Source organism: Camelus dromedarius, chromosome 15, assembly GCF_036321535.1.
Source record: "Camelus dromedarius isolate mCamDro1 chromosome 15, mCamDro1.pat, whole genome shotgun sequence".
Lineage (NCBI taxonomy): Eukaryota > Metazoa > Chordata > Mammalia > Artiodactyla > Camelidae > Camelus > Camelus dromedarius.
Window position 1 is genome coordinate 19,954,430 of NC_087450.1, and position 16,309 is coordinate 19,970,738.

Sequence of the window (16,309 nt, forward strand, 5' to 3'; positions counted from 1 at the left end):
CTACAACGTAAAATGCTGTTGGAAGGTCAAATAATATAAACAGGAAGTATTTCTTGCCAAGTTTGTATAACTAGATATTTCATGTTTTGTGTTATTATTGAAAGAGGAATATTTCAAAAGTGCATTTTCTAAATGGTTACTATTAGTATTTAAGGAGGCTACTAATTTTTTCTTGTTGCATTTAGTTTCATTTTGCCTCAAAAGCAATACATGTTCACCACAAAAAATGAACTATAAAATAAAAACAAGTTAAAAGAATATAAAACCCCACAATTCTTCCCACCCAGAGACAACTACTATCAACACCTTAGTGTTCATATTACCATATACAGGTACACATTTTTTTTTTAAAAAATTAGTTATCACACATTGTTTTAAAGCCTACTTTATTTACCTAAATGTTGGGAATATTTTTTAATACAAAGACACATTTACAATGTTATATTCAAGGCTACACAGAAATACACTGAATGGATGTAACAGTTTATTTAATTAATCCCCTTTTGTTTATTATTTGGATTGCTTCTAACTTTTTCCATTACAAACAGAGTTTCCATGAACACCATTATAGCTAAGTGTCTGAACATGCTTAATTAGAAATTATTTCCTCAGGATAAATTCCGAGAAGTAGAATTGCTAGTTCAAGAGATAGTCATATTTTTCAGGCTTCTGCTAGGTAGCTGTTAAAGGGCCTACCAGAAAAATTTTATTAAGTTATACTCTCACCAATATGATGAACAGACCCACCCAGCAGCCTCACCAACATAAAGTGTTACTTTTTTTTTAATCTTAACTGTTGTTAAGAATTGTTGTTTATAACTGCCCTTTTCAAATAATAATTCCAGTTTTCCAGTTGATCTTCTCACATCTGGTAATTTTTAAGTTAACCGTTAACAAAAAGATAGAGTAAAAATTCATGAAAGAAAACCTTTCATAAATTGCTCAAAGAACGAAAATCACAGTATAAAATAAGTTTATGTTTACTTTCAGTAACAATAAAGAAGTATTCCTGCTACAGTCAGGGGCTGCATCTACTAATAAAGAATGAAAGCATAGTGCTAATGCAAATAGTAAGAAAATTTAAATGTTTACTAAATAGAAGTACGATGAGGAATTCATTTATTCTGTTAAAAAATAACAGATGTACATGGATAGAAAACAAGAGCATCTTATGCTTATCCTATTCCTGAAAATGTCTGTGACTGTGTACTTACAACAAAGGTCTGCGTTCTTGTCCAAATTCTGCTTCATAGTAGCCATCTCTGCAGTCTTTTCCTACTAAATCATGAGGATGAGGTTTATATGGGTCGTTCTTTGTTACTAATGTAATTCTCACTTTTCCTTTTCCATAATAGTTCATAATCTGAAAAGGGGGTAAATCAAATATATGATCCACAGATATATCACATTAAGAACTGATCTACTAAATGAGAGTTCAATTTATATAATATAGTTAGCGCTGGATAAAGTCCAATTGACTGGCAACTGCAGTTTGGATGAAACTTTCCAGAGAATACCTGCAGAGAAGAATTTACCTCTCAGTTCCTTGGCATATTATCTTCTGTCCTAATTTCAATCAGTCATATCATCTGGTTCTGCTTATTTTAAAACAAGAAAAATTATACCAAAATATTTTCACAGAGCATGAGGAAATATTAAGATGTTGAATCACAGAATGCCATGCTCTTATATTCATAGCTATACCATAAACATCCCTTGAAAGTATATATTTAAGCCACTTTGGAAATGATACCACATCAATATGATCATTTTACTTAATATGTGACATTTCATTTCACAAAAATATTTGTTAATCAATAAGCATATCTCAAGTGTTCACTGTACAATAGGCAGTAAGTCCAGTTAAGGTTTGCAAAATTAAGTTTTCACACAGTAAGTACATCTAGAACACAGAGAATGAAGAAAAGGGTTAAACACAGGAGAGGGGGAAGGACATCCTGAGCACGTGGGGAGAAGCCAATGTTTAGTTTGGAAGCTAGCAAGTTTGCAAGCACAAAGCAGGGAATGTAAAAACCAGCATACAAGGGAGTGAGGTAACTAAGCAAGAATGGGTGGCTTTGCAGATAAAAGGGCATTAAAATCCATAATTTTGATTTTAAACTTAATTTGAACAGTAACCAGAAAGTACTCATAGCCTTTCTGAGTAAGAGAGAAGGTAACAACTTAAAAGTATAAGGTAGGCTGATGGAAAACTCAAGCTGTAAAGTTGGTTAGAACCTATTGGAATGGTAGGGATACAGATCTTAAAAATATTAAAGAAAATGCATAAAATATGCTGAATTATGGAGAAGAGTTGAAAATCGCTCCTTTTTATTAGCATCTCTCCCATTTTAACATTTAAATAAAAAGACTTGTATAACTCAAATCCATATTGCTGCCAAAACATGTAATAAAAGTCAGGAATTCAGTATGTAATTTTGCCACTGGCTTTTTCTATAACTTAGCATTTCCTTTAAGTTCAACAGAATAAACTTTGTAAATAATCCAGTAACAAAATGATAAATTAAGATCTGTTGATGAAAGAATAAATAACACTTTTCAAAATCCATTCTGCCATTAAGGTTTTAAATTGGCATTTAAAGAATAAAAAAACTCATTAAAAATCGGATGAAATATATTATATAAATATAGTATATGTTATAAATAAAGCATACTACGGAAGTCATTTTGGATCAAAAACTACTTTCAAAATTTATGCTAATATGAAAAAACTGTATTTAAAAAAGTGACAATATTTCAAATCAGTCAATGCAACCCAGGGTATCAGGGATAGGCAATAAAGGTAAGAGGAAAAAAAAAAGACAAAAATATTCCCTTTCTCCATAGCACGCAGATTAGCCAACTGATTGTAGGAGAACTCTAATTGAGTTCCCAAATGTATGTTTTTCATCTACAGAACAATTTTGCTCACCCCTGGAAGAAGAGAATGCTTTTTCCTCATTAGCTTTTGGTTCCATGAAAGACACCATTTTCCAAAAGCTGTCAATGTACACTAAGCACTAAAGAATCACTCTAGTTAGATGAATATACAAACAACGTATAACTATCTGCAGGGATGAAGAGCCCATACTATTTTTAAGAAACGTCCCTAGAGATCTATCCAATACAGATCAATTAAAAAGAAAAAAAAAAAAGGAGGAGAGAAGCCAGTGGAGATGACTATGAAGAAGCTGCATATTTAAGGTAACTGCTGGAGCTATACTAAGAAGCAACTAAGAGATAACACAGGAGAATGGTCTATTACCTGGATGGATGGGTATGTTCGGTTGTTGTCTGTGCTGTGCTCCCCTGGAATGCTGCCTGCTGATCGTCCTTCACATTTGTATCGAAAACGCATTCCTCTTTGCCTGGGTTGTTCAATTATCTCAATATATGGGTTATATCCACCTGAAAATTTTAAAAGGGGGGGGGGAAGGTGAGATTAAGATAGAAATAATAATGAATTTTAACTTTTTTTCCCAAAACAGTAGACTAAAAAATTTTCCCTTTAATATTAAGTAACAAAGTTGCAATGTAATGATTCAAGACTGGGTGTAAAGACACTTCTCTCTCCCATTCAAATTGAGCTCCCATACAATGTAAACACAAATCATTCAAATCATATTTACTGTTTAGTATTTTATCATTTAATATCTATAACTAACATCAGTGTAAAGTTCTGCAATAACCACTTCAGAGATACACACTTTTGACATGAGACCAAGCAGAAGGGTTTTCCCCAAGATTCCCCCAAAAGGCTCAAGAAGATAGTCTTCAGAAATACAATACTATACTCCAAAAGTGACTTTCCTTGATTTTACATTAGATTCTTAGCAATGGACTACAAGACTATTTGTCGAAAATGAAAATGTATTTAAATCCTTGCAGAAGAAAATGTTAAGTTTTTTATATTTCCATTGGTATCTTAGACTTATACATAATACACCAAAACAAGTTCCAGAAGGGTCTACAGGCTCAAAAGAAACCAGTCAGTTCCATCTAAACCTCTTTGAAAGTAAATGACAAAATGGAGGAAAAGAAAAAAATTATTTACTTATAACAAATATAATTCAAAATATGCACCTTTAGAAGGAACTACTGATACACACAATATAAATAAATACCAAAGTAATAATGCTGAGTAAAAGAAGCCAGACCAAAAGAGCACATACTGTATGATTCCATTTATATAAAATTCTAGAATATGTAAACTAATCTATCATGAAAGAAAGCAGATCACTGGCTGCCTAAGAATAGGGGTGTGGAGTGGGTGGGGAACTTTGAGGGATGAAGGACATGTTAATTACCTTGAATGTGGTGATGATCCCAAAATTGTATACATATGTCTAAAGTTGTAAAATTGCACACTTTAAACACGTGCAATTTATTGTAGATTAATTATATGTCAATAAAGCTAAAATGTATGTATCTTTACCCCCTTTTATTATCCAAATCATGGAAATGACAATTCAATAAAGACACTCAAGTGTGCTTACAAGTAAGGTACTTAGTAAAGTGTCTATTTCAGAGGTATGAAGATATCTTCCACTAAAATATAAAAACAAAAATACCTTCCTCAATCAGTTTAGTGATTTCTAAATTCCCACATTTAGATATCCATTTCTTTGACTAAAGGCTTATCCTCTGTTAGAATGCAAGCAAATCTTCAGAAAGGCTAACACAAGCGGGTCTTATCAGTGAAATATGGGGAAGAGGCCTTTTTTGAGTCCTACCCAGCCAATCTTAACAGTCAAAACCCTGGAAATGTTACTATATCTCTTAAGTCCCCTACTGTATAAAATGGGGATAATAATAATAGCACCTACTTCATAGGGTTATTGTGAGGACTAGAGATAACGTATGTTAGGTTCTTATCAAGTGTCAGGCATATAACAAATATTCAGTAAATGGTGTCTATTATTATTTCAGATGCTTTCTTGAAATCAGTGATTTATAATTATCACCATAAATGGTATTAACAACTGCTACTTTCAAGGATCTCACAGAACAGGGGGGCAAACAACAGAAATTGTTACAGAGGGAACGAACAAAAACAAAATTTTGTTTATGCTAACATAATTCTGCATAAAATGATAGTAAGTGCAAAAGAGTCAGAAATGTCTAATTATGTCAAAGGAAGAGAGTTAATGAAGCAAAAAGGTAGGGAGATAGGAAGGGGAAGGGAGAAAGGCAGGCATTCTAAAGAAAGGGAAGACTGTGTGGGAAAGGTGTGGTGGCACAGAGGAAAAGAGCTGAAGAATCACACTACAGCTCCAGTGGAAGTGGAGTACATTTCCATCCTTAGAAAGAGAACTGAAAGTCAGTACATTTGGGGATCTTGATTTCATTCTATGAGTGACAGAATCAAAGAATGGTTTTATGCAGAGGAATTACATGATCAGATTGACATTTTAGAGTAAGTGTTCTGGTGGCAGTGGACAGATTAAAAAGAAAGGAGAAAATAAAGTGATCAGTTTAGAAGCTGTTACGGTAATGGGGGCAATGATGAGGGTAGGTCTGAAATTAGGTAGTGATAATAGGAATGAAGGATTATTTAAAACATAAAATTGATAGTACTTGGTGACGAAGTGAACATCAGAGTTAAGAGAAAGTAGAGAACCATTGATGGTTCCATGCTTTCTACTTTGGGTTATTAAGTAGAGTATTATTGGTATCTTTAATTTTATTGTTTGGGTTTGTTTTATTCTTGTTTTTGAATTTACTACCTATTTGTTTATTCAAAAGACAAAGAGCTAAGGAATACTGACATTGACCTAATCAAGTTCATAATATTTATTTCAATTTTACTGAAAAACGTAAGGCATGCAGATGAGTATTTCAATTTCACACCCTTATATACCCTTGTATATTTCAAATAACCAAATTCACATTTCAGTTTCAAATATTTCACATCCTTAAATATCCTTGTAGGAGTATTTAAAAGAAAGTACATTTTCCTCTCAATACGAAGTTCAAAATACTCAACAGTAATTTTTAAGTGATGTATTAAATAGGTTAACGTGGTTGAATTAAAGGTCAAATAAATCCCTGCCCACTGCTTATTTAATGTCTTTGTGGGAAGTTGATATAGAATGACATCATTAATGGTAAGTGGCTAACTCTTGGGGGAGGAGTGTGAATAAAAGTGCTGGACTCATAGTGAGCATTCAAATTATTTCATTGGTTATAAAACACTTCCTTACACTAGAAAGTGTGTTTATGAAAAAAGTCTCTAGATAAGAAAATAGAAAAGTAGTTACTGAAAGATTAAATAAAACTTTTTGAAAAAGATTTTTAAATTTGAAAAATGATAAATATTAGTTATATAACATCAAGTGCTTAAAAACTCTTGAACTCTATTCTTCCTACTGTAAAAGCTCTTTATTGGTAAAAAGTCAACCAAGTAACAAGAGTCTATTGTAAGAGCCTCCATTCTCCCAGCTGGAAATAATCTTCCCCTCCTCTAAACCACCATACTAAATTCACTACACCTCTGTACTCCTCATACCCATTCATATTCTAATTTCTTTACCCATATTTATGATTTTAAAGAATTTGCCAGCTGTAAATCATTCGTATCATGCATCAGAACAATGTACCAGTTACTTCCTTCCTCAGTACCCTGTTTTAAAGTGCCATTCTTTCTGAAGATAAAAAGTGGTGAATTACAGTCATCTATGGAGTCGAAGATGGTAAAATGTAAATCAGGGAATTGTAGGGAAAATGAGTATTGTTAACTTAGATTATCTCGAATCACTACAGTTTCGAAAATCATAGAAATATCTTCAAAATTGGTTTTAAAGAAGTTGATTACTGTACTTTTCTTAAACCAACATTATGCAATATTTTTTAACAGTATTCCTATATTTTTAACAGTATTGTAAAATGCTAATATAGACCAGAGTAACATTAGAAATACAGTCAAAATGTCTGCAAGATCTATTTATGTTTTCATTTGCACTGAGGCAAAAAAGAGTGTTATCTGAGTTTTTAAGATTTAAAAAAGTACACTGAAATGAAAGTTAAGAAATTGATTATCAATTGTCAGAAATAGGCATATAGCTAGCACTGGGAATCACAATTAGAAAAAATGTTATTTATAGTAATTACAGTGTTGTTTTAAAGCACTTTTATATACATTTCTCACTTGATCCTCTTAACTTTAAACTTCATAAAAACAGGACAGAATTATCCCATTTTACATTAATAAAACTTCAAAATTACATGAAGTTATAAGAAAAAGAAATTATGAAAAACATTAGCAAATATGACAGGTTGGATTCCAGGGGTCAAATTCAAAGAACAACAAGCATTAAAGCTGCTGGGGATAAAGTCACAATAACTGATACAGCAAATAAGTTAAAATAAGTGCAACTTAGTTTAAGAAGATAATGCATCTTGGTAGAGGCAAGTGAGTATGTAGAGCCAATGAAATTCCTGGAACAGAGTTCATACTGGGGGTATATATCAGAATCACCTAGGTAGCTCTTTCAAAAAACATACATGTCCTGACCCCACCCGAGATTTGCTGAAAACAAACAGAAATCCATCTAAAGCCCAGACATGTTTCTGAAAAAAGACTTCCAAGAAATTCCAGCACACTCCTGGTTAAGAACCATTGCTCTAAAACATAACGTAGTGGAAACAACAATGCACATATTTAGAGAAGCAATCCAAAAATTCATGTAAAGGATGGGCCAGGGTGATGGATAAACTAGGTAGAGGAATTCTGACTACTTGTAACTCCCACTCTAAAAAACTTATCCAAATGCAAGCAAGAGAAAAACTCATTATTATAAATATAACCTTCAACTGCACTGGTTTATTTAAAACAAATCTTTTACAAAGTTAACATTTTAACTATCATCAGTAATACTTCTTACAACACAGTAAGCCAATGTGTCAACACCTCAGTTTTGAATAACTGACTGGAGACTTCATCTCCCTCACTGAAGTTCTGGGTAACAGAGTGCCTGGGACCTAAAGGAGCAAATGGAGCTAGCATATACTTTTCCAAGTATCACCTCTACTCACTTTGCAGGAAAAGAAAGTATCTTTCTTCTCTCCTCAAACCTAGGAACCCCATTGAATTATGGTGATGATCTTCTTTAACTTAAGATACAGGTGAGTTTTTCCATTTCTTCCTAATTATGATCAAAATTTAGAGTTACCATTTCCTACATAGATAGAATTGCATCCAATTAAAAAAGGGGCAAGAAAACTTAAGCCTATTCCCATAAGGACAGAAAAAGACTACCATAGAAGGCTCAAAAGAAATCAAACGAAGGATAAGTTACATCAGTAAAGTTAGCAAAGGACACATGGTTTATCCATGAAGCAATTTTTTATTTACTTTTTTTTTCCAGAATGCTTACTATTATTTAAGTGGACAAAGAAGACCGCCTCCAAACATCACTCAGATTCTAACTCCCCTAGTTTAAATATACACAAAATAATTCTAAATTGTTTAAAAGTAAATGGGCATTCTTACATATTCCTGATATATTTTCTACCTAGCATCTAGTCTAATTTTTATAGATGTTAAGGTTCCATAAAATTCCAGAATCATCAGGATACTTAAACAATGCTCAGGTGCCAAGTGTTTCTAATAGCTCCTGTTTTCTAGAGGCCTGAGTCCCAAAACTGTCTCAGTACAGAAGAAAACTAACATTTATGGGCATGCATTATCTCATTTGCTCCTAACAAGACTCTGCAGTGGTTATTCCCATTTTTGTATCACAGAGTGGCAGAAATGAAATAAAAACCAACCCAGGTCCATCATGGGCTAAGGTCCAGGTTTATTCGAATATATCAGGCTGACTCTCTCAACTGGGTCTTAAGAATCCAAGTAAGAGAATTTACAGATGAGTATTTGACTATGTATGCACCACAAAGTAAATAAAAAATGTAAAAAAATTCTGGCAATAGAAATTTTACTGGTAGAGATTCCACTGTGGTTGGGAGGGTGTGGTGGAGGAATAAGCCTCAAAAAAAAAATGTTTACATTCAGGGTGAAAAAAGTAGAGAAACCAAATTAAAAACAGATGGCAGGGCCAAATCATCTGTCTTAAGGCCACCAGATTTAAAACTAAAAATCACCCGATGCTCATTTAAATATGAATTAAATTAATTTTTTAGTATAAGTATATCGAACGCAATTATTTGAGTCATATGCCTACAAACACAATCATCTGCAGAGAACACTGATGAAAGATGGAACAAAAGAAAATTCTCAGTCCCTTAAATTGTATTTGAGAACAATACCACACACACCTCAGATGTTCCTAATTCTGATTCATCATCTGATTCCTCCCCAGGCAATTCACTCACTCATTCCCTTCACTCTGTATCACCTTAATTCTTTCATACCACTGTCATCTCTACATTTTCATGTGTTGCACTTCTGAAACAGCCTTCATGTTTATGTGTTTAGTCTTTTACTTAAAAAAATAATTCATTGCTTTAGCTATCAATTCCAGCTTCCAGCTCTATCATTAAAGATGAAGTTGTATCCTACTTTTACTGATTTTCCCCCTTACTCCAGAGAAATAGTTCTTTTGAAATTTACACTACAGAGTTGATGAGTAGTGCATTTACAAAAACAATTTCTTCATGTACTTCCTATTACATGACATAGCAGAACTTTACTAAAGAAAACTAAACATACTATATGTAAAATAGATAAGGAACACAGATTTATTGTATAGCACAGGGAATTATACCCAATATCTTGCAACAAACTATAATGGGATATAATCTGCAAAAAAACACAAATCATTCATTGTAAATTGACTACACCTCAATACAAAACAAGAATTAAAAAAAAGAATCACTTTGCTGTGCACATGAAACTAGCACAATATTGTAAATCAGCTATATACGTCAATAAAAAATAATTTTTTAAAAACTGTGACTAAAAATAAATTATCTAGATTTTAAAACGTAGTTTACCAAAGACAGTACTATTTATTAGCAAACAGAGCTATATGCACACAAGAACATCCGTACTTTCTATTGGATCAATGAGAAGCTTAAATTCAGACAAAAATAAGCCAATTTTAGTTACATCAAGCAGAATAGAATAAATACATAAGAGCAACGATTGCCTAACTATACATACCTTGAATGGGACTGGGAACATTTTTCTTAATGCCTATTTTAATTGTGTCAAAAGACTAGAATCAAGGTATAATTTTTTTTAAAACAAAAAAAACAGCTTAATAGAACCTGAACTGTGAAATCTAAATAATCTGAAAGTTTAACTGAACAAAATTTAGAATCATACACACATTAAAGCCCCAATTATTAATGGCACTTATATAATTTTATTTATGAGATTATGATCTGTTACTTTTGTGTTACACAGATCACATATTCAACTACACACACCTATTTATATATGACATCGGGTGAGAAATGAAGAAACAGTCTTAAATGCTTCGTAATCAAAAATACTACAGACTGTAAATTAAACAATGATAAATTAAGCAAAAGTTTGTTTTCTGTTACTCTTTTAAATTACTGTTTCAAACAGGATGAGAGTTCATAATTTAGTGAATCTTTTTCTCTAAGGTCTTAACAAGTGATTAAAGAAAGTACACTAAGCTTCCTTTTAAAATTTTTACTTAGCTGTTTTCACACAACCAAATTACAATTTAAACAATGTGTTTTATTTTAAACAGTACCATTTTAATGTAACTCAAAAAAAGGCCAAAAAAAAATTGCCCTATAACTTGCCACTCTTAAAATTTTTTCCCCTTCAATTTAGGGAATCAATTTTCACAGAAGCATAAAACATAGGGTCATTAAACAAATGTAAATTTATCACATTTTAAAATGATGTGGGTCTTAACAATACTCTCTGTACAAATGGCTAACTCTTTTCTTTCTCTTTTGAGAGAATAAGACGTATTACATTCATGTCGTATCAAAGTCTGGTTAAATTGCCAGCAGGCTGAGTTTTTTTTACTTAAAATACTGGCCATTCTTTAACTTTCACACAAAATCTTTCTGGTAACCAATAAATTAACCAAATACTTCAAGTCATCTTAGCACTTTTAATCTAAACATGCTTTGAATTTACGAATTTACAAGATTATCTGAAAGTATGGGGTCACTGAAGTGGGTAAAGAGAAAGTTGAAATATTTTAAACTACACTTGTATTCTCACATGAAAACCACAGACAAACTGAAATCAAATGTCATGTGAACCACCCCAATTTCCTTTTCAGCCTACAGCAGTAGCTACAGCTTTGTTCTGCTCAACCCTTTAAAAAAAAAAAAGTCCTTTATGCTCTCTACTTCCTCTTCTCTGCTAGTCATCAGCCGTCTACCGAGGGTCACTGTATCCGCGAGTAGGGAGGATGCCGGTCAAGCATAAACAAGCCTCCATCTTCAACCTCCTAGCTCGGAGTTAATGCACATTTTTAGGTCTCCCTACCTGTGCTCACGCAGCTCCCTCTGCCGGGAAAGCGCCGCAAGGAGCCTTGCCAGACCAGAAGAGGTCCCACTCGCAAGCAGTCTACTCGATTTACTTCCCTTAGGCTACCGGCTGACCCAACCTGTGGCTGGTTAGCAGGTCCCTCCCTTACCCTTTAAAGCATTTCTTGGGAAACTGGTCTCCCCCAAAGTAAGACAATCAGGCATTTATTGACTAAAAATAAATATTCACCTAAGTGATATAAAGTTGTTTTCATTCCTAACCGTATTTTAAAGTACGGGTATTCTAAAAATCTTCTTTCCCCCTTCCATCCAACAAAGGAAAACAAAACTCGACTTCTGTTCCATAAACTAGAAAGTTCGCACTTTACAGTAAAAGTTATCTGCTTTGTTGAAGCAACGTTTCCACTTATGATCTGTTAAAACAGCACTGGTAATTTTCAAAGCCGCACCGCCTTTTGTGCAACTGTCAGCAGACCAGCGATCGCCTCTTGGCAACTGATGAAATTAAGAAAGATAGACCTCTCCTGAGGTCGGAAGGTTCCTCATTCCTGTTCTAAAACGTAAAGCCACCATTTCAATATAAGTCAATTTTCAAATACGGGAACGCTTCGTCTGCCTTTATTTTTATTCTTACTACTTCTCTAATCCTAAAACCAAGTCGTCGGGAAGTTCTAAGGTTCCGGCTATTATAATAGCATCAAATTACAGAGCGTGACTTTGATTTCGCACGCAAACCCTGAACCAGGTCACTTTTTAATAAGGCTGACAATTTGCCAGAGGCGATTTTAAGGACAGAATGCGCAACAACCAAAACTGAGCCCCCGAAACCCTGAGCAGCAAGACCCCAGGACGAGCGCCTTGCCTCCCCGCGTCGGGCCCGGCCCGCGCCCCGGCCCTCGGTAGCCCGCGCCGGGAACACTCACCGGAGGCCATGGCTCCGCTCACCGCGCCGCACCGTTCCAAGCGTCCGGACCGGAGGCCGCCGCAGGCAGTCAGCCCGTCAGTCAGTCCGGTGGCCGAGGAACCTCTGCTGGCAGAACCCCCAGGCTCCCTGACCACCCCGGCGCCTCCTCTTCCTCCTTCCCGCCCTCCTCTGGCTTTGCGGCTCACACCTTCCCACCCGCTTAACTCTCGCGCTTCGGTCACCCGGCGTCGCCCGTCCAGGCTGCTGGAACCAGGGGCAGGGGGCGGAGCGCCGCGACGGCAAAGCGAAGGCCTGTCTGAGAGGCGAGCAGCCTGGCGGGAGCGGAATTTCCCGCGGCTGACGTAGGCCTCTCACCACCGCCTTCCCCAGGGCAGGGGCGGGGGCGGGGCGGGGGCGGGGCGTCCCGCGACCTGCGCGCGTGCGTCGACCCTCGGAGGCCCGCGTTCCGCCCTGCTCGTACCAGAGCCCCGCCCCCGCTCCCGCCCCCTCCCCCACAGCCGCTGCTGGCGTGGGACCCCGTGTGGGAAGCGGGAGTGCGGAATCTTCGGGAACACTGGGAGCCCGGAGGTAACGGCTGTGAGCGGGCAAAAGCCGCCGGCTCGGGAGAAATCCCCCTCCTCCAGGATGTTCTTGAGCGCGTGGCTTAAAGTTCAGGAGCTGTGGGAGGGTGCGGTGACGTGGAGAGGGCCGGCAGCTCGCGAACACTTGAGGGCGGGCCAGGCGGTGAAGTGGGGCCGGCCGTCCGGGCCTGGGGGTAACGACGGCCGGGGTTTTCGATGGGTGGTTCCCCCTCTTCCCGATTTCGCACATGCAAATAAATCTCCGCCTCCGCCCCGGCGGGCGGCGCAGCGCGGGCGTACCGGAGCGCCCTCGAGAGGAAGTGCTGAAGCTGCTGTAGCCTGTACGCGCTTGTAACTCATGTATTTGCATATGGGGACCCCCGCGGTCTGTTCTTCTCCCTTTGCATCTAAATTACGAGGGCTCCGTTAACGTACTTTGCCTACTAAAACTTTTTAAACTTGTAAGGTCAACAGTGCGAGTTCGTTGCCTCATTACTCTGCTTGAGATTAATGAAGTGGACACTGCCTTGGGATTTAAGAGATGCCCACAAGAAAAGGACGGTTGGAACGAACGTATAATATGTTAAAGGAGTCCAGTATAACTTTGTTTCCTTCATGTGTAAAGACTCTCAGGTGTCAGATTAGTTACTTCATATATAATGAATTATCGTTTTATAGATGAGGCAGTCAGAGTTCAAAGAATTTAAGTAACTTGTCCATACTTAAGAATACTGGTGAAAAGAAAAGCACAATTTAAACTTAGGGTTTGATTTTAAACCTCCATGCCCTTCCTACTGTCCTTTACTGCCTAAAGTAAGTATGGAGGGGAATGGGAAATAATTAGCCTGCCTGTATACAAGTGCCAAAACTGGAGAACTCGGTAGGGGAAATAATTAAAAATAAAATCTGCCATCCCCAAAATATCCTCTCCACAAGATACGGAAAAGTAGAAAAGAATGGAACAGTTTTATTATTGAATAAGCATTAAAGAGTACTGTGATGCACTGAAGAGACTGCAGACACAAAGAAAGTCTCACTCGTTTATATGACCAGGCAGATAAAATTAATTACATACCTGTTGTCTTTATGCCAAGGAAAAATAATCGGAAGTTACATCTTGGAGCCAAAAGCCAATGCTTAAACTCCCACGGAGACAGGGAGGTGGAGCAACCAGTCCTGATGTTCACATTTCAAAGAGATAGCTCCAAGGCCCCTAAAAAAGAACTTAAGGGGTTATAAAACTGGCAAGAAGTTTATTTAGCTTTTTAAAAGGTGTACAGACATCTCAAAGAGAAATCATTTATAGTTTTTATTTTTCTAAAGGAATTACTAAAAGAAAAGGGAGAGGGTAATGTTCTCTGTTCTTTTTGGCACCAGACAATTTTTTAAATTTAAATTTCTTAGATGTGGATTTATCCTTACAACCCCTAGTGTCAGAGCTATATGAATGAACTGAGCACCAATGTTTAAGAATCCATTAGGAGGATGAGAGAGACATAAGAAATGGAAAATATTTTGCATGTATTTGCTTATCTTTCACCTCCAGAAACTGATTGATTTAAGAGATCATACACCATAATCAAGTGGGATTTAAATACTTCTTAACTTAATAGGAGATAATAATGTTTGCTTACTGAAGAGTTCTGGACCAACCACAATCTGTCCCAGTTGCAGAACCCCAGACTAGTCTTAAAACCACTCCAGTGTATGAAATCACAAGCTGGATCTTAGGAGATTTAGTGACACTACAGAATTTTAAATTACTATTATCTTTTATTTTTCAGAGACTCTCATTTAAATTTCCTTACCAATAGGATGACACGTTTGTATTTATTTCCAGGGCTGTTTCTATTTGTCACATGAATAAGCTACGGATTTATATAATCTCACCTTTTTAAAGGCTTTTTTAAAAAACCCTTTCACTGTTTTTTTTTAAGCTAGCTGAACCCTTTTCCCGAAGATCCAGTCCACATCCGAAAATGAAAAATATTTTACTTTTGCAGGATAAACTTAAGTAGAAAAAAAGGAAGATTACAAGACAAGACGATGGATGGACTAAAAACAACAACAAATGTGAGTAATGGTTTTTATTTTTTTCGGGACTTATGCTGGGGAAGAATGTTTGTTACAGTAAGGATGATTGGCTGCTGGTCGTTAGGGATGATAATGAGTAGCACGTAGTATTTTTCCTCAAGGGCTTGCAGTTGTTGATGCTATTTATTTAGTCCAACAAATACCTGCTCTGTGCCAGGAGCTCTTTAGATTGTGGCACAAACACTGATAAACAAGGTAGTCAACTATTCCTCAATTAAAAAAATAAAGACAAAATCTCTGCTTTCATGCAGCTATGTCTCCCATGAAAGACATCAAGCGTGTTAGCAAATAAAATCATTCAAAATACTATTATTAAAATATTTTATTTCTTTATTGCTCAAAGAAAATAAGGTATTGGGATAGAAAGTGACTGAGGGAGGGGGATGCTCTGAAGACGTGACATTTGAGTGGAGTCCTAAGAGATAAGAAAGAGACATCCACAGGGAGAATCAGGGAAAGAACATTCCAAGAACCAAGCGTTTGAGACAAGAAAGCTTATTTGGGGGACTGAAAGGCCAGTAAGACTGGAGGAAGCTGGATGCGATTGAAGAGGTAAGCAGGGGCCAGATCATGGAGGACTTTGTAGGCCATGGGAAGGAGGATGGATTTTATTCCAGCTGCATGTTGGAGAGTTTTAAGCATGTGATTGATAAAGGATTACAGCTCGAGATGTTAACTCTGGCCAGTGTATTAAACTGTTACGGACACTATGCATTAACTAGGGGCAGGAGTGAAGGCAGAGCAGTTGAGAGGCTGTTGAAGTAGTCTCACAGAGAAGTGAACTTGGTTTGAATTAGTCTTTTAGCGGAGGAGATGGTGAAAAGAGGTCATATTCAGTAAGATTTGGGTGACAGAATCAGAAGGACTTGCTGATAGATTGGGTGTAAGTGGAAGGGAGAGGAAAAAAAAAAAAAAACAGGAGTAACTCTCACATTTTTGACCTAAGCAACCAGGAAAAAAGGAAGGCTGGTGAAGAAAGGTTTGAAAAGGAAAATCACTAGTTGTGTATAGACATACTAAGTTACAGAGGTCTATTAGTCATCCAGTAGGTAATTGAACATTAAAGGGGGAGGTCAAAGACTAGAAATAAAGATTTGGGAGTCAGAAGCATTACATTTCCACAAAAAGTTCAGATAAGGAAAAAAATATTCTAAAGGGCCCCAAAGAGCTGGTAGAAAAGAAGGAGCTGCCAGTGAAATAGGAGGGAAATCAAGAGACTGTAGTGTCCTAGCAAGTGTTTCAAAAAGAATAGAAGTGGTCAGCTGTGTTAAATGATGCTGAGAGATTG

The 16,309-nt window shown here is 36.5% G+C and overlaps 1 protein-coding gene and 1 long non-coding RNA gene across 4 annotated transcripts in view; one reads left to right on the forward strand and one right to left on the reverse strand.

Moving 5' to 3' along the window:
• REL (REL proto-oncogene, NF-kB subunit) overlaps positions 1–12,685 on the reverse strand; it is a 34,532-nt gene extending 21,847 nt beyond the window's left edge. The window contains exons 1-3 of one of the 2 annotated variants that reach the window (XM_010989759.3): positions 12,366–12,685; positions 3,266–3,408; positions 1,215–1,363 (exon numbers count right to left, since the gene is read on the reverse strand). In XM_010989759.3, the coding sequence (XP_010988061.2) occupies positions 1,215–1,363; positions 3,266–3,408; positions 12,366–12,375 (302 nt within the window). In that variant the 5' untranslated portion in view covers positions 12,376–12,685. Of the gene's footprint in view, positions 1–1,214; positions 1,596–3,265; positions 3,409–12,365 lie in introns of those variants that run through there. The other variant, XM_064494465.1, reaches the window with a different exon arrangement.
• A 103-nt stretch (positions 12,686–12,788) lies between these two features.
• Positions 12,789–16,309, forward strand: part of LOC105097238 (uncharacterized) — a 71,038-nt gene continuing 67,517 nt past the window's right edge. For both annotated transcript variants that reach the window (XR_010384172.1, XR_004141594.2), the window contains exons 1-2: positions 12,789–12,934; positions 14,931–15,000. This is a non-coding gene — a long non-coding RNA (uncharacterized LOC105097238). The remainder of the gene's footprint in view (positions 12,935–14,930; positions 15,001–16,309) is intronic.